The sequence below is a fragment of the Toxotes jaculatrix genome, chromosome 23, assembly GCF_017976425.1.
Source record: "Toxotes jaculatrix isolate fToxJac2 chromosome 23, fToxJac2.pri, whole genome shotgun sequence".
In the NCBI taxonomy this organism is placed as follows: domain Eukaryota; kingdom Metazoa; phylum Chordata; class Actinopteri; family Toxotidae; genus Toxotes; species Toxotes jaculatrix.
The window spans coordinates 10,233,311-10,254,147 of NC_054416.1; the positions used below are offsets into that span (position 1 = coordinate 10,233,311).

The following is a 20,837-nucleotide window of genomic DNA, read 5'->3' on the forward strand; positions in this document are numbered from 1 at the left end:
CCTAGAGGGATCAATAAAGTAATTCAAATTCAAATTAAAATTAATTAAATTAAATTATACCTATTACTTACTACCAAAAAGAACACTGTGTGAAAGTTGTTCTTTTATGTTAAATCATATATGTAAAGCTAATATTGTAAAGTTTCTTATAGACTGATATTCCTAGATATTTCCTTTCAAACTGGGGTGTTTTTTTTTTGCTAAATGCTTCTGGGGGAAGCACCTCTCCGGAGGTGAGAGGTGTAAGAGAGAAATTCTTGTTGCACTTCTTGTAAACTTTTTGTACAGTAACAGTGATGTTCACTTATAACAACAAACCATGTTTTCACACTCTGGGGGTGGTATAAAAGACGACCCAGCTCTCCCACAGCTCTGCCACAAAGAGTAATTTCCGCTATTTTTGCTCCATTCTGAATAAATGAGGAAAGTTTGAAAAAGTTTTAAATTGTAGAATGTTTGTTCAGCTGGTTTATATTTCTGAACCCACATGGGGCTAGGAGAGAAGTCCAAGCCCTGTTGTCTGTTGTGCCAGACCTCCGACATCACACCCAATCTTGCTGCACTTTATAATTTAACATTCTGAAATAAGTTACTTGATAAAATTTGATTAAATAATCCAAATAAAAAACACAATAACGATGTTAATAATGTTAATAATGATTAATGATGTTAGTCAAAATACTATTTCCAAAGTCTAGAACGACCTTTTGGCACGCTCTTGCCTGAATGTTGAGCATGTTTTCAGTTCTGCATTACTGTATCCATCATGTATTCCTATTTTTGGACTTAGACCCGTCCATTGACTGCTGAAGTTAAATATGTAATTCCCACAATAACCACAGGAGGGCGCCGAGCACATGTAAACGCGCAGAGCGTCTACACCACGGCCACACCTTAAAATGCTCACTGACCAATCAACACTTGCCCTTCACCAAATAGCCCAATCGGTGGCTACGTAAGGCGGGCTCGAAATTGCAATCACTTCCTACGTTGCAATGCTGCTCATGGATGCTAAACATCTTTGAAATCAAACCCTAAATCCTTAAGATTATTCATTATATTAACAGAAGCTGAGGGGGACAGCGCCGCGATGGGTTTGCTGACGATTTTGAAGAAGATGAAGCAGAAGGAGCGGGAGATGAGGCTTCTGATGTTGTATCCTGTCTGTAACAGTGTACTAGCTTAGCTGGGAGCAAAGTAGCATCATGCACTAACGTTATTACAACTTCATCTGTGTTAGTAACATGAAAACCACGAGCAGCAGTTTATATCATGTTTAGATAACACAGGGTTTTATGCTTGTTTAGTTCATGTTATTCATTTAGTGCTGTATCGTGCTGCCTTGCTAGCAATGAAGCACTGTAAATAAGCTAATAGTTGGTGGCGTTTAAGCTCTCACTGATTAACATTTTAACGGTCAGGTGAGTTTATTTTCCTAACCTGGCTCGTGCAGAGGTCTGGACAATGCAGGAAAGACCACCATCCTGAAGAAGTTCAACGGAGAAGACGTCAGCACCATCTCCCCAACGCTGGGCTTCAACATCAAAACCCTGGAGCACAGAGGGTAACACACAGCAGAGTTACAGCATGATGTGACACTCAGTCATACAGGCATTTCTTTCATGTGTGATGGATAAGAATGAGCCCAAATATGTTGCATAGCATTGTAACACATTTCAGAATTGATCTATATAGTGGAAGAAATGGAAATGTACTCATTTGGTAAAGTATTAGATGCTTTCTGCACAATTTCATTTTTCTAGAACACCCTGTCTCACCACAGTAAGGTAGTCCTGCATTTTTCCAGGCTAGTGTCCATTATCAGGCTATATTGTTCCAGTCCAATTTTCATTTTTGCCCCTCTCTCTCTCTTTCCTAGCTTTAAATTGAATATTTGGGATGTAGGAGGTCAGAAATCACTCCGTTCCTACTGGAGAAACTACTTTGAGAGCACAGACGGGCTGGTGTGGGTGGTGGACAGCGCAGACAGACTCAGACTGGAGGACTGCAGGCAGGAACTCAGTGCACTGCTGCTGGAGGAGGTATACTAAATTATACACACTGGTGTTATAACAGGGTCTCTGCAGGTCTTACAAAGCTCTGAATTAATGTTAATTTTAGTAAAACCTTAAATTGATGAATTGTTTATTTTTTAACTGGTTAACTCGTCTCATCAGTTTTCTTCCCATTATCAGTGTCCAGGCATGGACACTGATAATGGGAAGTTAAAGTTCATAAACATGACACTGATAGTTAAAGATTCCATGTTACAGTAACATGACAGAAAACAAGTCTCAATCCTGAAAACTGTTTCTGGAAGAGTGAACACTCAAAAACAACAAACAGTGCTGCATTGTCAAATTAACCTTAGCACTTAGTAATCATTTGTGTGTAACATGTCTGGTACCATGCTCTCTGTCCTCTCCTGCCTGCAGAGGTTAGCTGGTGCAACACTGCTGGTTTTTGCCAACAAACAGGATTTACCAGGAGCCCTGTCAAAAGAGGCGATACGAGAGGTGAGACTTACACATTACAGTAGTCCCTTCCATTGTTTCACTAATGGATTAGTCTCAATAATTGATTCATATTCTTTTTGTAATATTACATTTTACACACTGAAATGTTCTCACTCTGTATGTGTGTGTGTGTTCCTGCAGGCCCTGGCTCTGGATGAGATTAAAAGCCATCACTGGTGTATCATTGGTTGCAGTGCAGTAACAGGAGAGAATCTGTTAGCTGGAGTGGACTGGCTATTAGATGATATCGCTGCAAGGATCTTCACTGCTGACTGAATGTGTGCACCTAACACAGCAACCTCTTCTGTTTGGCGAACTCTGACATGACTCCAGGACCAATATTGGACAGCGAAGATCAGAAGTAGCGAGAAAGATCAATACTTGTATTTTTTTTTTGTTCCGTTAGCTGTTTATGGTCACCAGACCTGCAGGTAACAGTGCTGTCTGTGTCCATGATCAGCAGAATAATACACTGCTTTTATAGTTTCTCTTTGTCAGCACTGACAGTTGATCCAGTCATGCTGAGGAGAGAGAAACTCTGAGCATGTCTCAAAACAAACATGCAATTTCAAACACACTGAAACCTGAAAAAATGTTTACCTTTATGTATGCAATGTAGTGATACTCTGCAGCGGTGCCTCATTGACTCAAATGTTTTCTAATAAAGTTAAGCACCTGCTTAATAAAGTGTCTCACTGTTTCCCAGGGCATGCACAGGTTTCTAAAGTACACCTTTTAACATGTTACACACTTATGCACAATACTACATATGACACAGCATCCTTTTTTTGGCAGCATAGCACAGTGCTAGCACACAAAACCCAAAGTGTCCCATCTTGAATGTAGAACAATGCCTTGGTCATAGTGTTTCACTACGTGAATGACTTATACTATCTAATGACTCCAGCTTCTAAAATCTGACAGTTCACATTTCCTAGCAATACAATTATACAGAAGAAATGATAAAGAGACTGAAAATTAGCTTGATATTTTAAATAACCTTTAGTTTTATAGTTCTCCCTAGATTCCTAATTCCAGGTGTACAAAAGAAAGCTTAGCCTCCATCAGGAACTATGATAAGGTCAATGAGACACTATATAAATTAACACCACACAGATTGAACTGAAGACTTTATACACTGACACTTTCACACCTCACACGTGCACACACAAAAATAAATAAAAACCCCGACACCACCAAAACAGAAAACCACTCAACAACTCAGTTCACTGATACATTTTAATGTCAAGTGCTGTTGTTACTGTAAATTGAGACATACATGAACACGTACACATTTAAGCAAGTACTGAGAATCACCCTGTGAGCTTTACAGAAACCTTATCTGCCTATGCATCTTCATGATGACATCCAAGTTCTGTCCAGACACTGTAAGATAAGACAAATTAGTCACAGGTGGCAAAAACTTTTCCACACTCCACTGAAAATATTAAGTTACAGCTTTGATCAGAGGGGATACCAATCAGTCATGAATTCTCAGACTGGGGCGGTAATAAAAAACTCATCACTTCCAGATAAAATATTTAATTTTCAAGCTTTATCTCTTACCATGTACTCCATGGCAGCAGGCAGCGTTCCAAATACTCACTCAGGCCCTGAGGTGACATGAAACATGATGATAGACTTTATAAAAGTGATCAATTAAAACTAAGAAAATAAAGATTTACAACCTGTGATCAGAGGGGATACCAATCAGTCATTAATTTTCAGACTGGGGCGGTAATAAGAAACTCATCACTTCTTCTGTCAGTCTCAGAAACTTCAGCTATACACTTGCTCATTTACCTGCAGCACCGTCGCTGGTGTCTCTGTGCTGCTGTTCAACACCGAAGAGTCAGACAGCATGCTCACACCTGCAACAGGTGAAAACGTTTAGTCAGTGAAGTTCCAGTAGTGTGAACAACAAAATGTGTTTTTTTTTTTAAACTTGTGATCAGAGGGGATACCAATCAGTCATGAATTCTCAGACTGGGGCGGTAATAAGAAACTCATCACTTCTACTTAAGAGCTGTCACTAACTGCACCAAACAGACACCTACCTCAACTCTGTGACAAGCTCCATCCATCCTGATGACCTCCTTGTCCCCAGTTCAACATTAAAGCCGACCTAAAAAGTAGTAAAAGTAAAGATTAGCAATTTATCTGCTTGGCCAATGATCAATACCCGGCCCCACAACAATCAAAACCATCAGAACCCAACTTTCCATCTGTCACTTGTCCAAACTTAACACCAAATGAGAATCAACATCACAATTTCACACAAAATTGATGTGTCACATCTGTTTTAAGCTCGTTTCCTTTCAGACTGTTGGTAACCCCAACGGGTCTTCCCCTTATTGCCAAGGCAACACCAGTGGGTTCACCTTTTCAGGTCTGGCATTGACACAAGGCGTAAGACATGTGCGGGTGTCATCAGGAAGGAAACTGGGTGTGACACTGATAGCTGTCATTTGGGACAGTTGATACTTGTTCACTGAAAACTGCCTCCATCTTCATCTGTGCCATGTGATTTAAGCTTCACAATACTACATTAGCAAGCAGTGAACACTAAAAGATTGGCTCAGTTTTTCAAGTCTGTCTTGGAACTGTAGTCATGTATTCATTTCCTGTTCCCAGTAGGCAGTTTACTTTATTTTCACTTTAAAGTTATGCAGCTTCTGCTGTTAATATTCACAGAGGTACCTGACCATAGTTTAAAGCCAGACATGAGAAACTGAAGCTACCTTAGAACACTTTCCTGCAGCTCACTCACCTGGGCAGACACCTTTCTTGGAGAGATGGGCAGCATCTTCCAAAGCCAAGTACCTGTAAAAGACAAGATGCTGTAAGGCCTGAGCACAAAACTGAGACAAAGGTTTTACACTATCAACCATCAGACGTCAGAGATTCCATTTCTCAACAGCAGTTCAGACGAACGAGATTCCAAATATATCTCATCATTTTCAGCAGGTCTGGGAATACAGGCTATAGGCAGCGTTTCCATAGCACTCGTTTAACATCTTACCTTCAACTAGAACACCTCGGCCATGTTGCTGGAGCAGTACGTGAGTCGTCTGTTGACAGACGACAAAAGTCATTTACTACCCATTATTGAGAAAAAAACATTTCATGTTTATTTCTAAACTCAATTCAGACTTTATTTGAATAGCACTTTTCATACAAATGTGTTGCAGCACACCCCCACTCCATATATGATATGATTGCATAGATCACTCTACTGTTCATGATACTATACTTAGAGCAGGGTATTTAAAAAAAATTATGTTGCAGCATTAAAAATCTAAATTTACCACAAATTACTCTTTTGATTGAAATGTAATAAGACAAAAAAGTGAATGCAGCAGAGGTTGTAAATAAATGCAGTTGCTCAGATGTTCGTGTCGTTTCACAGCGGTTCAAAGTGAGCTAAGTTTCATCATCATTGGAACTGCATTAAGAGGAGACATATAGTTTTCAGGTGAGCTTTAATATGAAGAACTTATAAAACTGAAATAAAACATACCAAGACATTTCAGTGGGTATTTTCCTCTTCAAGAATCCAAACCATAACACCCCTGTAAGAGAAAGTGGCTCTTTAACAGAATTCAACTCAAACATTTTGTTGTACATTAAGATTTACATGTTTGATCAGGGCTTTGGTGACAAACTGCCATGTGACATTAGTCGTCCAGGTGTTTGATGGGTGTTACCCCATTTCATCCTTTCAAACATTCAGAAACACCATGCCATTGAATTAACATTGTGGGAAACTTTAGACTGAAACCAGGAATAATATTTTGTCACTGCCAAAATTAAGTGCTGTAATGGGCTCAGAGGAAGTGCCTTAAGATGCATCTGCATTTCTGTCCAACTATGATCATAATAACTGTTCACATTTCTGCCACACTTCATGAAACATATCTTACATACACTGCAGGAAAGGCATTTCTGACAACCACTATAACAATCACTAAAACTTGTGTAAATACTTACATGAGACGTTGAAGGAGCATCCATCCTCAAACTTCTGGTCATGAGCCTAATGAGCAGAAAAACAAATAAATACACCACATACTTGGGAATAAAACTGTCTTTTAATTCAGCTAAGGGTAATCAGAGAATAGGTTGGCATCACTCGAAATCAGGCATATGCTTGTCATTAATGATAATCATCACATTTATACCCCATTACTGAATAAACTGTTGGAATAAAATCATCTTTCACTCACCTCTGTAAGTTCCAGCTGCTTTGAGTCAAGTAGAAAGACACCACAGATCAACCTGCAAAGAAAATTAGTGGTTAGTCATAAACAGATCAGACTGATCAGATTAAATCTAGCCTATCACAAAAGCCAAGAACATGTTCACCTAAAATTTAACAAGTGCTTTTAGCTTTAAACTAACTCAAATGCATCATTCTTATTCATCTTTAACTGGACGAGAACAACCAAAAGGAAATAAAGCTGTTAAGCCTTAAAGATTTTATTTATTTTTAAATATAAGATCACATGGTTTAACACAAGCAACCTGCACGGTTCACTGTGAGAAATGTTGACCATTACATACAAAACCAAATGATCATATTTGTGTTTTAGTTTAAATTTCAGAGCCCATGTGCTGCTCAGAATCTGGTAAAGAAGTTTCTTCAAAGGCTGATTCAGTAAGAGAGAGTTCAGGGAATCATCACTGCAGCACACAGAGCTCCTGAACAACCACAAAGCCATAAACTGATTTACAACAGACAAGCTGCTGAAAAAAACTACTGCAATTACCAAAGACAAGCTCTGCTTACCTTGTGTGTAGAGTCTTGCCACTCACTGCTCACACCTGAAGAAGGGAAGGAGGGAAAAAAAAGCTAAATGAGCATGTCATGTGTTTATAGACTTACATGCACATTAAAGACAGCAGCTTCATGCTACTCAGAAATGAGAAAGATTAAAGTTTCCTCAAAACATTTTCAGTGAGAGAGTTCAAATAGGACATCACAGTAGCACAAGGCTTCAAAAAATAAAGCAAACCACACGGTTTCAAACACATCAACTTTATTTACATCAAGCAATGAACACATGTCCAACCCTACAGTGTAAATGAGACATATGAAAGAAATCACCTTTGTAACATGTAGTTCCTGGATATGTCTCCATCTTAAAACAAGGAAAAAAGGAAATCAATGCGTTAGCAGGTTCAGTTTCCTGCGGACGGCCAACACGTGACCGCTGCATGCAACGTGTTCAGGGCGGCATGAGTCGGTCAAACACAGGATTCACAAGCGTCTCACATCAGAATAATAAAGTGCAATCACAGTCATTCAGGACAGGTCTGTGAAAATTCTCATCATTCAGAGACACCGAAACCAACCGCGTTAAACGAACAGCGGACATTTCGCAGAAGTCAACAAACACGAGTTCGCATATCGTTTCCCGACAAATAACACATGCAACATTTAGATAAAGTGTTATACGTTGTTAACTAAACGTATCAGAGGTCAAATAATAAGTTTAGCAGTCGGATGGATAACGATTAAGGTCGATGCTGCATCTAGCTTCACACAAGCTGCTATCTAAAACACCACTAGAGCTCGTAATATTAACCAAAAATAATAAATATTAAGCGCATACACACTTCGTAAACAAAACTATATATTTTAAAGGCATATATTACACATTATAATGCAATAGCTCGCAAACGACTTTTAACCAAAAAACAAATCGTGTGCACTCTCACCTCAACCACAGGACAGAAGGAAGTGGAAGAAGAAACGAGTCCATCTGCCTTTTATATCCCGCCTGGAGGGCTCCTCCCACCCGGCACACCACGGAATTAACAACGCAAACGTTTCCATGTGCAAGCTATATGTAGCTTTGGATAAAAATTAGAATTACATTTACAAAGAAAATGTTTTATTGTTCATTAAATTTACCGCCTTCAGAGCGAAGATTTTGTGTTGAAGACAATTTTTTTTTTTAAGAAAGTATTTCGTTTACTGCGTAACTTCCGTTTAGGAAAAGTAGTGTTTTTCACGTCCACAAGATGGCAGCCATGGCGTGACTTCTGCACGGTGATCCCAGACTGAAAGATTTACAGCAGTTTGAAATATTTTCTGATCATTCATTAATTTTGTGGGTTAAAGTTGGGCGTTATTTCAGCGAAGAACACGAACAACATTTCCTGTTTTGCTGTTACATCCGTTTCCGTTTGGCAAAATAAAACAACCAAAAATAAATACAAACATACCTGTAAAAAAAACAAAACAAAACAAAACAAAACAAACACAGTTAACACAAACATGCATATAAAGATAGTTACCTTAAATCATTCTGATTGCGACCTAGTGCTACCTTTTTTTCTTTTTCTGGAAAACATCACTTCCTCTATCTTAAAGAGGCCCAACTTTGAGTTCAGCAGATAATGGTCCCAGCTTCAGGTGACTTGTGTGTTCCCATCAGCCTCCTTTTATTACTATTCTTTGTTTCATAGCTACCATTGTCATGGTGTTGCCTTATGATGGTGTGACACTGAAATTTTACTGTAAAATGAAACTACAGCCAGTAGCCCAGATCCTATCTTTATTTACTCACAGAAAAGTGTTTTTTGTTGTGGTTTAAGACTTCAGAAGCTTTTATTATGATACAAACACATATTTTATGAAAATTAACACTTCTTTTGCAGCCTATTCAGTCTGCTTGCCAGAGACTAATAAGTACACTTGAGGTAATATAAAAAAAAATCATAGTGGAGAACAGGAAATTACAGCAGGCCTACTGTAAACATGATTGTTTTACATTTTAACAAACATCAGTCATTAATAAGCCTTAAATATTGTTTGACATTTAGGTTAAGTTACTCTTTCCAAATTAGAACATGTATAAAATAAAACAGCTTCAATCTTACAATTAAAAGACAGTTGGTGCTGTTGCTATGTTAAGCACAGGTTTGTAACCAGGACATAAAAACTCTTTCACTCTTGTTCCATCAGGTTAAATAACCTTCACCAGAACACACACAGGGATGAACTTTATCTCATGAGGAAGTCAAACACTGTCAAGCTCTTCTACCTTTTCACATCTCTTGTATTATTTCTGTGCACACTTAGGTGGGAAAACCCTGCGTTAAAATGGATTAAAACTGATAGAAACTGCAATTTCTCCACAAATATTTACATACAAATGTGTGTTTTATTGTGAGACACAATGACAGTGTCTAGACACTGACTACCTGGGTGCATTTGTGTGCGTTTGTCGTCCTCTCGTTAACATCACAGCTGATTAGTGATTAGCTGCCAGACAGCAATAAATGGCACTGATTACCATACAGAAACGTGAATATTATCAGAACAAAAGTCCACTAATCAGTCATCGCTGCTCTAGAAATCTTCCATTCCTTTTGCTTACACATCAACACTTTTCTAGCTTCATGGTGCTAAACCAAAGGAAGTAGAGACTGTTTATACTCCAAGCTCTTAACAGTGGACCCAAAATAAGGAACTAAGATGTTTAGACATTCTTACACCACTGACTAACATCTGAAATTAGCAAGATAGAGGAAGGGAACCACTGTCAGCTGAACTCAGTCACATGAAGATTGGACTTTAAAATTCAAACCAGTCCCAAAGACGTCAATGTAAAATCAGCAGCTTGGCTCCCCCAGCTCCTACAGCAAAGCTGAACATGTGCAGTCTGTGTGCACATTAATGTGCACCATCATATGACAAGGCAGTAAACTTTATCTTCAGTGATTAAGACTCAGTAATTAACATAAACAATCAATGTTTCTGAGGCTAAATGCATGACTCAAATCCCTCATGTGGCCATAAAGGGCCCCTCTGAAGGCATAGCAATAAAGGCAGGGTTATCCATCACTATTCAGCATCGTCATGACTTGAACAAAGTAAATATCAGAGAGGGTTTGATTTCATCGTCCATGTTCGTTTCCTGTACTACTGAAACTCAACTAACACAGAGCTGTGCTGTTGCGTCTTCTTTGACGAGGGTGAAGGTGGTGAGGAAGATGTCACAGGTGTGAGTGTGACGCTGTAGAGGTTGGTGATGAAAGTCTCCCAGCCACGACGAAATGCTCGGTCCAAGGCCTGATGGGAACATGAGGGTAAAGGTTAGTGAGGTTGGAGTGCGAGCAAACAACAGATTTATACAGTTATGCAGCGTCATTTTAGTTTTGTACAGATACTAAACACATAAATAGGATGAAAGCAAGTTGTTTATGTTGTGTTGTCCATATTTGTTGAATTGTTTGCTTCTTTGCAGAGGAAAGTCCTGTTTTTGCATGTTCAGCTGACTGTCTCTGTTGGCTGTATAGGTGGTGCAACTCTACATAGCTGTTTCCAGGGAGCTTCTGAGGAAACTGAAGACCTGTAAAATGAAGTGCTGACCATTTTGTGAAAAGGGTGCTAAGCTGTATTTATTATCTGAATTCTACCCAGAAAAATCAGTCACTGGAAAATTAAAGCAATTTTGTCTGGAGCTGCTTGGTCTCAGTCTCAGTCTCAGGTATTGATTAAAATAGTCTGACAGTGATAAATGTCAGTCATATTAGCTGTGTAGTGCTGCTCTAAGCCACTGCCACACAACCTTTTTGGTCTGTGAACCCTCAGAGCTTACTTTTCTTTATAACATTCAGGTATCCTATCTACACAGAAACTAATGTTCTCTGGTGTCTTTGGTCTCCTAATCTAACAGGAGGTCAGACTGCGAGGCCCGAGGGTGCAGCTGATTGGTTAACAGCAGTGGAATGTTTTCATGGTGTGGATTTAGTAGGCGGGTCGCTGCCGCCATACTTCGTTCCACTGATCAAAGGACGTGATACAGGAGGCACAGGAATGTCACCTCTGTGCATGTGCTTCAGTGGGAGCAGAAAACCTTTAGGAACATGTGAGTCAGGTGAAGGTACATACGGTACATGCACACGGCTGCTTGTTCACTTGTACGGCTAAAAGCCTGTTAGTGAAACCTCCGTTCCAGCTTAATTTTTTTCATGTCATTAAACATGACGTAAAGGAAAAATCCTAGGAGGTTACTTAATGTGTTGGTGACATGCACCAATGGCTGCTTGTACCTTGACCCTGTTAAGGTGCTATGATAGTTTGCATGGTGATTAATAGCCCGGTGAGCAGTATGTGGAGGATGTTGAGGGAGAACTTTACCCTCTGTTCCACAAACTCAGAGGACTCAATTATACAACCTTCAGGGGATTAAAGTTTAACCAGATGGAGTAAGGCTGAGTGTGGAATTTATGTAAATGTGAGATACAGAAAGCAGAAGTGAATAGTGTGTGTTCTTCTGCAGGATGCTGATAACAAATTGCATCTCTTTGTTTTCTCTCACCTTGCGGTAATTCTTCATCGTGCTCCTCTTCACCACCTTCATCCCCTCCTCTTGCTCTATCCTCATCTTCCTCTCCTCCTCTCCCTCCTCTTCTCTCCCCCTCTTCTTGTCTCTAATGAGGACCTGGTCGTCCTCATCCTCGCGCACCGCAAAGTGCACAAGTGCAGGCGTCTTCCCTCTTCCTGTCTTCTCATTTTCTTCCTCCATCTTCTTCAGTTTCTCCATCTCCACCTCGACCATCACCCTGGTGCCCTCCAAGACGGGGGGGTCAACTGGATTCTCAGTGGACGGACTGGGCCTCTCGTCTCGGGCGGCATCCTCCTCGGTTGTCCCCTTCTTCTGCTTCCTCCTGGAGCTCCTTCTCCACCTGCTGCTGCGGCGGCTGGGTTTCCTGCGCAGGAGAGTCTCGCCATCGTCTTCCATCAACCCTCCACTGAGGTCAAATCCCTCGGCTTCTTCCCTCTCATTTGAATTGTGCACCTCACTTGGGGTTGAGCTACTCATGGTTCTCACTTCTCTGCCGCCGTCTTCCGTCCCATTCCCTCTCTCTTCTACTTTTCCCCTCACCTCCTCCCCTTCTCCGGTGGTCTCAGGCTCATCAAGGCGGCCGTAGAAGCCATTGGACTTATCCAGAAACTTTGGGGCCCGGATGGAGCTCCTGGTTGAGCTTTTCCTGGAGTTCTTGCCAATTGTCATCTTTTCTCTTTCACTTCTTGTGTCCTCTGTTGCACTCTTACCTCTCACACACTTTTTCTTCCCCCTTTTTTTTGGTTACCTCTGAAAGAGAAGGGCAAAGAGAGATTAGTTTAATGACATTACATAACCCTCTCTCACCCTCACGCTTTGAGTCTCCTTCTTTTATGCTCACAATCTTAATCATTTCATAGTAGCCACTAAAGAATTTGGAATGAGTCAAAGTTCAGGAAAGCAGATAAAAGTGGAGCGAAATGATGTGAAATTAGACAAAAAATGGAAGATAATTCAAATTCTACCATCAGTGTTACGGGTCTGTGTGACTGTCTGCCCCTTTAATGTGGATCGGCTGCTGTGGATGGTCTGCTATGCAAACATGGAGATGTTTATGGAGGACAATAACCAAATATCATCTCATCATCTCACGTAGTTTTACTTTTGACTTAACTGTGGGCATGGAAATGTGTGTGTGTGTGTGTGTGTGTGTGTGTGTGTGTGACTGGAGGTCAGAGTCAGTGTTATCAGGGTTGTGATGATAACTGGATGTCAGAGATGAAGACATAGCGTACTCGGAATTTAACACAGACACACACATGCACACAAAGAGACTTTGACACTGGTCTAACCAGTTGGAGACTGAACAGCAGCCAAAATCAATGACTTCATATTGACCGTGTCTCATGGCCAAAGTTTGTCTAAAAATCCACTAATGTCAACAATGTGAGAAGGGGTCAAAATACTGAAGCTGGCTGGACGCAAACAGAGGGGACATCAGTGACGTCCCAGCAGGTGTTTTCTAAAATTCTCTGGCAGCATTGATTTGGGTTGTCACCAACAGTGAAACATGCTTAATGGCTTTTCACCCTCCAACTTTACACTGTGAACATGCACAAATACATGCACAACATGCACAAAATCTCCTTTTTTTGTTTTAGCAAACAGGAACTACAGCATCCACTGTAAAGACAAGCAATCCAGACATCTGGACATTTAATGAAATAGAATGAATATGAAAGATAAAATTAAAATGGAGAATGATTAAGACAACTGCACTCTGGGGAGAGACAAACTCATTCTGGTCAATGTATGCTGACGTAAATATAACTGAGCATAAGGAAAATAAAAAAGGAAACAATGAGTGAACAAGGAAGGATAAAGGAAAGATTACAGAGAGAATGAGAAGAAAGGAACCAAACATCCGGCTATGTACTCTAAGAAGACACATGGGAGCTGTAAAGTAAATGTGGATTTCTCTTCTTCCATAAAGTAACTTATAGACACATGACATTTACTCTTAATAGAATGTTATAGCGCAGCAGAGATAAAGAGGTGCATGTCTTACCTGATGTGCTGCTGTTGTCTCCTCTCCCTCTGTGTGTGTGCGAGCACTGGTGAGCAATACCTCCTGTGCGTGTGACTGTGTGTGTGTGTGTGAGTCTGAGTGTATGACTGAGAGCCGGGAGCTCAGGAAACTCCCCTAACACACAACGTCAGGCGTCAACCCTGCCCGAACCTGAACGTCTGTCGTCACCAGACCAAATACACACACATGCAAAAAGGGCACACACACACACACACACGCAGCAAAGCACTCTCACTGTCAAGGAGTCTCTCTCTCTCTCTCTCTCTCTCACTTTTTCCCTGATTCTTTCTACTTAACTACACACACACACACACACACCACGTCTTTACATCCTTAAACACACACCGACTTAAAGTTAGGATTTAAAATCTGTAATACAAACAAGAGACAGAGGGACAAACACACTCCTGCCTACGCACAAGTGCAGAGAGAATTCAACACCCAAATCATCATTCCACCACAAGCACCCGTCCTACCCCGATATCAGCATCTATCAATCATTAACCACGAACATCCACAGCCGTCAGAGGTAAACCTGCAGCGTACAAATGTGACCACATCCCATAATGCCTCCATAAAAAAATACTCTGGAAATCCTTCTTTCTGAGCTGTGGTATTATTAATATTTTATCTTGACTTAATGACAAAACCTATAACATATAAGAGAAAATATTAATTTTAATTTGAAGCACATGTGACCCTAGTTCAAAATGGCTGCCACTGAAATAAGGTAACTTGCCTTCTATTCATATCCACTAATGTGTGTAAAACATTACTCTTTACTGATAAGCAGGCATACCCTAACAGAGAGTATTGCGTGTGTAGAGATGAAATGAATGAGCTTGGTCACTGAGTGTTTGGATGGTAAACACAGCGTCTGGGTGGGACAGGGAGTGGGACCTACTCAGCTGTGTGTGTGTATGTGTGTGTTGGGTAATAATCTCTATGCCTGTTTTCCTCAGCTCAGCTTCAGGATGTCCAGCACACACACAACTTCTTGTACATGCACACACATGCATACTGTGCAACTGTGAGGACACACCAGCACTGGGCATACACACACACATACATACACATATACACACACACACACACACACACACACACACACACACACACACACACACACACACACACACACACAGACAAACATGCACATTAATGGAGTGTGATATGTGTTATGTATGAGTGGAAGCATGACAGTGTAGATGATGACAGTTTAAATGTTACAGTCTAGTCTACAGGTGTGTGTGTGTGCAAATGCACTTGAGTGTGTTTGTGTGGGACTGACTCATCATGGACCAAAGATGGCGTGTGTCTCACTCTCTGACTTCAGCTCCTCTTACTCACCTCCCAGTGCACCTTTATTTTATAAGCCCCGTGTGTGTGTTGTGTTGTGTGATGATGTAGACTCACACCTCCCTTAAGCTCCATATATAGTCACCAAGCAGGCCACTTCCCTGCAGAGAGGGCGTAACAGCTGTCAGTCACGCAGGCCTGCAAAACCCTCAGCTGTGTTGAGGCCGAAGAATCCCCACCTGCGTGGGTAATCACTGGTGACGTTACCTGATGCTAGGAGCAGGTTGCCATGGTCACTGTCAAGCAGGGACAAGTTAGTGCAGATTTTGATGCAGTAAAACTGAAGATAATCAGGCAGAGAGAAACAAGTCTGTAAAGCGTGGCACTGTGAAGTCACAGCTGTGCCTCAGGCTGGTGAAAATGTATGACCCGACACACTCAGACAGAGAACAGGTGTGCTGTTGGCTGGGCTACAAATACGGCAAATTAAGCAGGCAGTCGAGACAGTTGTTCAACTTCCTGACCAACTCAGCATTTCTGAAACAAGGCAGAGTGAGAATCCAAAATGAAACAAGGCCATGAATACAGGAATGGGACAAACGCAGCCAACTGTACACACAAAAATTTGACGTGGTCACATTTCATCTGCAGCGGCACAAAAGGCATTATCTTAATCACACATCAACATAGGTTAATATAAAACCAAAGCCTGAACAAAAAACTCACCAGATTAGCAGCCCCACGTTGCAGAGACATGGCACTGGACAGTAAACTAAACATAGTCTGTGTAGCTGCTTCATTGTTCCAGTTTTTCCTCCATTTTGCCTGCTGACAGTTAAAGAGACAGTTCACAGGTAGGCAAGTACCACTGAAGTTTGGAAGGAGATGATGACAAAACATGTTTAGTTATGTTTATTTTCAAGACCAAGGACAGACATGATCACATTGTACAGTGTAAAGAATATTACAATAATAAATACATTATACACCAGTAGAGAACTGACTTACAGGCACTAATTACATGTAAGCAGGCACCAGCTGTTTTTACAGTATCGTACAACAGTAGCTGAGGAGCACAGGGTTGAACTTTAACGTTACTTTGCTCTTTGTTCTTCCGATTTCTGAAGATGTCATGAAAGATAATCAAACACACGCTGAGTAGTTCAATTAATATTAATATTATCCAATGTAAATGCTAATGTAAAGTACCAGGGATTCATTTTGTCTATTAAAGGCATGTTTTGTATTGTGTATTGTGCATAAAGAATTTCTACAAGTGTCAGTAAAGTTGTTCCCTTATTCAGAGCTTCTAAATAGAAACTGTATGTTTTTGAAGAGCATTACTAAAAGTATACACATAAAAATGCCTGTTAGAGATAGTTGTTGTTATGCTATAACACTAATAAAACCCAGCATTTGAACTCTGAGCTGTAACATTAAAGCTACACTGGGTGTGGAACCACTACATCTCTGTATTTGTTAGGTCTGTGTTGCAGCATAGTGTTGCTAAGTTGTACTAGTAGTGTTTGTAACACCAGGTGTATCAGAGCATAATAAAGGCAAAGCAACAATTAGTTACTAGGATTAGTTTCCTGTCTGACGTGTTTTGTGGCTATGAAGATTGTTTACGGTCAAAAAATGCGCCTGAGTACTATGTTTGCTCCACATTACCACATGAAGATCACGATCATCCTCCGATGAAGGCGTCACTTTCTTGACATGTGACTAAAAAAAGCATCTATAGGGCTAAATATGGACTTACATTAATTTCACAAAAATAGAAGCCATGCATGAACAGGGTGCTCCATGGCAACTGCATCTCAGACAGAAACCAGCCAAGATGTTGGTTTCTGAACGGACAAAGCTGGTACAGATCAGATACAGCCAACACAGGGATCATCGGCGAGAGATGGAGCCAGAGCTGTTGTGAATCTGAACAGAACTATGTCCAACGGCTGCCAGAATTAGGTTATACTGCAGGATTTCCACTGATCACAACATGTAAATCCCTATGAATGATGCAAGTATGCAAGTCAGTAATGAGACGGATCATTCCTCCAGCTTTGAGCAGAAATGTCCTGGTGGTCTAACTGCACGGCTTTACAAAATTTTAAATTGGCGCCCCCCTCAGGCAAATGTTTGGAATTGGAATCATCCTCTGTGCTGCTAAATAAAGACGTCTAACTCACTAAAAACCAAAGAAAACCCTGATATGTGCACTAACATACAGTCAGCACAGTTACAACAACACACACACTCACTCAATATATACACACACATACGTTTACTACCTGACACAAAAAACGACCAGTAATAACCAGGTAAATTTAAATGTCACCTCTAACAGATATTTTTCTGTTTTACAGTATTTACAACGCAGAGTTACATATGCAGCATTAAACAGCAGAATATTCTTTACAATATGTGTGTGTTTCTGTGTGTGTGTGTGTGTGTTCCTCAGACCTCCACAGCAGGGTCTGAACCCAGTCCCTGAGCCTGCAGAGCTTCCTCTCTCTTCATCTTCGGTTTCTCTGTCCGTGTGTGCCACACCAGCACCTACAAAAACACACACACACACACAAACACAACACAATGAATGGACATAAAATCAAATAATAAAATTTGCTTATAAATATACTACAACCAGAATGTCTAAATTTAATTTCATTAACTTAAAAAAAAACAAAAAAAAAACATTGCACCTTTTTTTGTACTATTCATGCATTCCACACCTTTAGTCCCCTGGCTAGCTTTGGCTCTAAATCATTTACAAGTTCCAAAATTTGGTCTAACACACTTTAGAGCAGTTATCCGCTTTGGGCTCCAGCTCGTCCATGGTAACCAATCCCTGAAGGAAGCTGCTTTCTAGGAAGCCCATTGGCGCTTCTCCATCAAAACAAGCCTCTGGATTGGCCAGGACCAGTTTGAGGGACACAGCAAAGCCAGCCATGTCCATCGGGAAGGGGCGACTGGGACGCCAGCCAGTATGGAAGCGAACCACCTAAGAAAAATAATCAAAAACACAAATAAGAAATTCATTGTTGGCAATAATTCACTCAAAGTGGCTCCAATATTCAACCCTGGAGAGGTTCCACACAACAGCCGGCACCCACCTTTCCTCCTTCAACCACAGGCCTCTCATATTTCATCCCTCCAACCAGCCCCACTGGCCACACTGATACTCGCTGGGTACTCCTCATCTGAGACAAGACAAGAAGACATTTGTTCTTGTTCAATCATGGGACATTTAACACAGAAACACTTTCACAGATATAAACTTTGTAGACGTCAATAACAGGCTAAAAAAAGGTCCTTTGGAGTATAATAAAAAATAAGTACATTCACAACACACACCTCTTCAAATATCTGCAGGCTGTATGTGTTGTCGTCATCAGCGAAGTAAACCACTCCCTGCTGGTTGCCACCTCCTGGCTGAGCCCTTCTGTCCTCTCTGAGCCACCGTAGACCCTCATTCCTCTGCTCGACTCCACGAGGCTTCAGCCAGCTGGGGTCACCCTGAGGTGGAGCATGAGCATTGCGTTTGATTCAAACCAAAGAAGACAAAAAATGTAGACAGACTGATATGAGTCTTGTCTCCACAAATTGCTGTCCTATCTCTACGCACCTCCTGGAGTTTCCGATCTTTGGCAGTGGGCATGTGTAAGTGTGTGTAGGTCAGACCGCTCTTTACCAGGAGGTCAGTCACCAGTGGCGTCTTATGAGGCGAGTCTTCCACCACAATCCAGTGGAGCTGAGGAACATGGAGGAATGTCTGAGACAGACGAGTCAGCTCGGCCTTCTGCACCAGCCTGGACAAAGATGGAAATCAGAGGAACGGTGTATTTGTGCATGAAGGGAGGTAGAGAGTAACAAAGGAGGGAGGAGATGGGGTAAGGAAGGCTACCTTGCATATGTTGGGGTGATGACAAAGATGGTGGGCAGAGAGGGCTTGGCTGCCTGTTTCTGGGGTTGTTTGGTCGCCTCCGACTTCCTCATCTGCTCCTGAAGACGGTGCAGCTCCCCCCGCAGCCGAGATATGGTACGCTCGTTGGTCCTATCGTGCTCTGCGCAGTCACAGCGCTGACCTGTAATGCATCAGGTGCAAACAGAAAAAGGCATACTTAGGTACAAAAGCAGGAGTATATTTCTTACATTGTATGTGTATACAGGCATCATGAGAGTACATTTGGCAGTGCATAGTGGCTCCAAGGGTATTTTCACCATGGAGTATATTTTTTTTCTCAAGTCTTGAATGAGACAGCATGCTGACCACTCACCAAGCTGCATCAGTGCATAGATGAGGCCCAGAAGAGAGACCATGAAGTAGAGCACAAACACAGTCTTCAGCTTCAGCTTCATCCTTGTTGCCATGGTACCCTGAGCAGTTGAAAGACAAGTAAAACATCACCAGTCACAATGTGTAACTCACTAAGGATTATTGATAGTTATTTACTCTTTTACCAGGAGTTAATATTAGTCTCGAGGCCGTGGGGGAGGGTGTTTAAATGGTGTTAAAATGAGCCAAAATTCAGTCTCTCAACTGGCACTCAACATTCAGCTAACTAGCTAAGAGAAAGAGCATTACCATTCGAGATTAACCTTAACATTTCCCGTGAGGCTGAGTGTTAAACGTCTGAGCTAAAAACGAGTTCCTGTACGCTACTCCTGAGAAGGTCAGCTGATATGAATGTGCATACAACTTGAAGAAAAATCTGTGCAAGCTAAGCTATGCTAGCCTGACAATTTGTTTGAACACAGAACAGCTCGACTATCATTTTCATGTACTCACCAGCGGCGGGAATTCGCGGAAGACAGGAGCGAGAGGGTTGAATTGCGAGCTTAAACGTTCATGTCATCTTGGACAGATGTGAGCAAAGGCACCTCAGTGCATCACAGCATCCATTCATTCGTTTTAGCTAGGACATTTTTTTTTTGCAGCAATGTACCAACAACTTCCCGTTTCAGTGCAACATAGTAAAGACTCCCCCCAGAACGCGCGCAGTCACTAATGGTTCCACACGAATCGCCAACTTTTCAAAAATGTTGGCTGACATTGGTGAATGGTTGCCTCATAAATGACATTTAAAACAGAAGGGCATCTCTTGAAAAGTCAAACAACTTTCCTTTATTTGTAACATACAAATAAAACACTGACAAGGCAGAATGACTTAGTTTTCCCTTTCATTGTCGTTTATGGACAGGACTTTAACACTCACTCTCAAACATGGAGGTTTTTTTAAACGTGTTTAAAAAAGTGTTTCACCTGTAAAAGGCCAAGAAATGAAAATGAATATGGACCCACAACAGCTTACATATGTATATATATATATACACACATATACATAGAGAAAAGACCAAGAGAAGGATCTGTGATTTTGTGAGGGTATGTAATCATTTTCTAAAATAATAGTACTCACTGATTTTAAAATAAACTTAAGTTTAGGCTCATTTACCAACTTAAGATATTTTCCACAAATGCATTTTTTAGTTCAAGTGAGCCTTTTTTGAAACTCAGCCCACTTATCTGGATTGAATGTAACCACTAAGCATTGATCCAGGGTCAGTTCAAAATTTGTGTCATATTTGCTTTCAAACTATTTCACATTTCCAAGGCATGGAGATTTTTCATGT

The 20,837-nt window shown here is 41.0% G+C and overlaps 3 protein-coding genes, 1 long non-coding RNA gene and 7 other non-coding genes across 11 annotated transcripts; 1 reads left to right on the plus strand and 10 right to left on the minus strand.

Moving 5' to 3' along the window:
• Positions 1-971: 971 nt before the first annotated feature.
• arl2 (ADP-ribosylation factor-like 2) lies at positions 972-3,193 on the plus strand. Its single transcript, XM_041031277.1, has 5 exons — positions 972-1,155; positions 1,454-1,564; positions 1,880-2,042; positions 2,436-2,516; positions 2,658-3,193. Exons 1-5 carry the CDS (start codon positions 1,091-1,093, stop codon positions 2,790-2,792), a joined length of 555 nt encoding a protein of 184 aa, XP_040887211.1. The 5' UTR covers positions 972-1,090; the 3' UTR covers positions 2,793-3,193.
• Positions 3,194-3,737: 544 nt separating this feature from the next.
• On the minus strand, positions 3,738-8,273 carry LOC121176718. The gene is made up of 12 exons (XR_005893047.1): positions 8,238-8,273; positions 7,624-7,657; positions 7,306-7,340; positions 6,743-6,794; positions 6,507-6,552; positions 6,037-6,088; positions 5,539-5,587; positions 5,287-5,339; positions 4,574-4,641; positions 4,320-4,387; positions 4,083-4,129; positions 3,738-3,902 (listed from the first exon to the last, which is right to left on the minus strand). It is a non-coding gene; the product is annotated as an uncharacterized LOC121176718 (long non-coding RNA).
• On the minus strand, positions 3,976-4,049 carry LOC121177566. The gene has a single exon (XR_005893283.1). It is a non-coding gene; the product is annotated as a small nucleolar RNA SNORD31 (small nucleolar RNA).
• On the minus strand, positions 4,207-4,279 carry LOC121177568. Its single transcript, XR_005893285.1, has one exon. It is a non-coding gene; the product is annotated as a small nucleolar RNA SNORD31 (small nucleolar RNA).
• On the minus strand, positions 4,462-4,537 carry LOC121177567. The gene has a single exon (XR_005893284.1). It is a non-coding gene; the product is annotated as a small nucleolar RNA SNORD31 (small nucleolar RNA).
• Positions 4,830-4,955, minus strand: LOC121177569. Its single transcript, XR_005893287.1, has one exon. It is a non-coding gene; the product is annotated as a small nucleolar RNA SNORD22 (small nucleolar RNA).
• Positions 5,409-5,478, minus strand: LOC121177565. Its single transcript, XR_005893282.1, has one exon. It is a non-coding gene; the product is annotated as a small nucleolar RNA SNORD30 (small nucleolar RNA).
• LOC121177562 lies at positions 5,897-5,961 on the minus strand. The gene has a single exon (XR_005893280.1). It is a non-coding gene; the product is annotated as a small nucleolar RNA SNORD29 (small nucleolar RNA).
• On the minus strand, positions 7,130-7,205 carry LOC121177564. The gene has a single exon (XR_005893281.1). It is a non-coding gene; the product is annotated as a small nucleolar RNA SNORD26 (small nucleolar RNA).
• Positions 8,274-9,088: 815 nt separating the features above from the next.
• On the minus strand, positions 9,089-14,188 carry sb:cb1058 (uncharacterized protein LOC394209 homolog). Its single transcript, XM_041031772.1, has 3 exons — positions 13,887-14,188; positions 11,852-12,628; positions 9,089-10,599 (listed from the first exon to the last, which is right to left on the minus strand). Exons 2-3 carry the CDS (start codon positions 12,545-12,547, stop codon positions 10,450-10,452), a joined length of 846 nt encoding a protein of 281 aa, XP_040887706.1. The 5' UTR covers positions 12,548-12,628; positions 13,887-14,188; the 3' UTR covers positions 9,089-10,449.
• A 1,915-nt stretch (positions 14,189-16,103) lies between these two features.
• On the minus strand, positions 16,104-20,134 carry b3gat3 (beta-1,3-glucuronyltransferase 3 (glucuronosyltransferase I)). Its single transcript, XM_041030986.1, has 8 exons — positions 19,996-20,134; positions 19,484-19,583; positions 19,111-19,291; positions 18,832-19,015; positions 18,561-18,722; positions 18,320-18,406; positions 18,004-18,207; positions 16,104-17,762 (listed from the first exon to the last, which is right to left on the minus strand). Exons 2-8 carry the CDS (start codon positions 19,575-19,577, stop codon positions 17,664-17,666), a joined length of 1,011 nt encoding a protein of 336 aa, XP_040886920.1. The 5' UTR covers positions 19,578-19,583; positions 19,996-20,134; the 3' UTR covers positions 16,104-17,663.
• Positions 20,135-20,837: the final 703 nt, after the last annotated feature.

Bases quoted from the DNA above. Each gene is read 5' to 3' on its own strand.
- arl2 (XM_041031277.1), top strand. From the start codon at position 1,091: ATGGGTTTGCTGACGATTTTGAAGAAGATGAAGCAGAAGGAGCGGGAG. The intron at 1,565-1,879 runs GTAACACACAGC...TCTCTTTCCTAG, and splicing joins AAAACCCTGGAGCACAGAGG to CTTTAAATTGAATATTTGGG. The intron at 2,517-2,657 runs GTGAGACTTACA...GTGTTCCTGCAG, and splicing joins CAAAAGAGGCGATACGAGAG to GCCCTGGCTCTGGATGAGAT.
- sb:cb1058 (XM_041031772.1), bottom strand. From the start codon at position 12,547: ATGACAATTGGCAAGAACTCCAGGAAAAGCTCAACCAGGAGCTCCATC. The intron at 10,600-11,851 runs GTGAGAGAAAAC...TGTTCCCATCAG, and splicing joins CGATGAAGAATTACCGCAAG to GCCTTGGACCGAGCATTTCG.
- b3gat3 (XM_041030986.1), bottom strand. From the start codon at position 19,577: ATGGCAACAAGGATGAAGCTGAAGCTGAAGACTGTGTTTGTGCTCTAC. The intron at 18,723-18,831 runs GTGCGTAGAGAT...GCTCCACCTCAG, and splicing joins AAGATCGGAAACTCCAGGAG to GGTGACCCCAGCTGGCTGAA. The intron at 18,407-18,560 runs GTGTGTGTTGTG...GTCTTGTCTCAG, and splicing joins GCCTGCAGATATTTGAAGAG to ATGAGGAGTACCCAGCGAGT.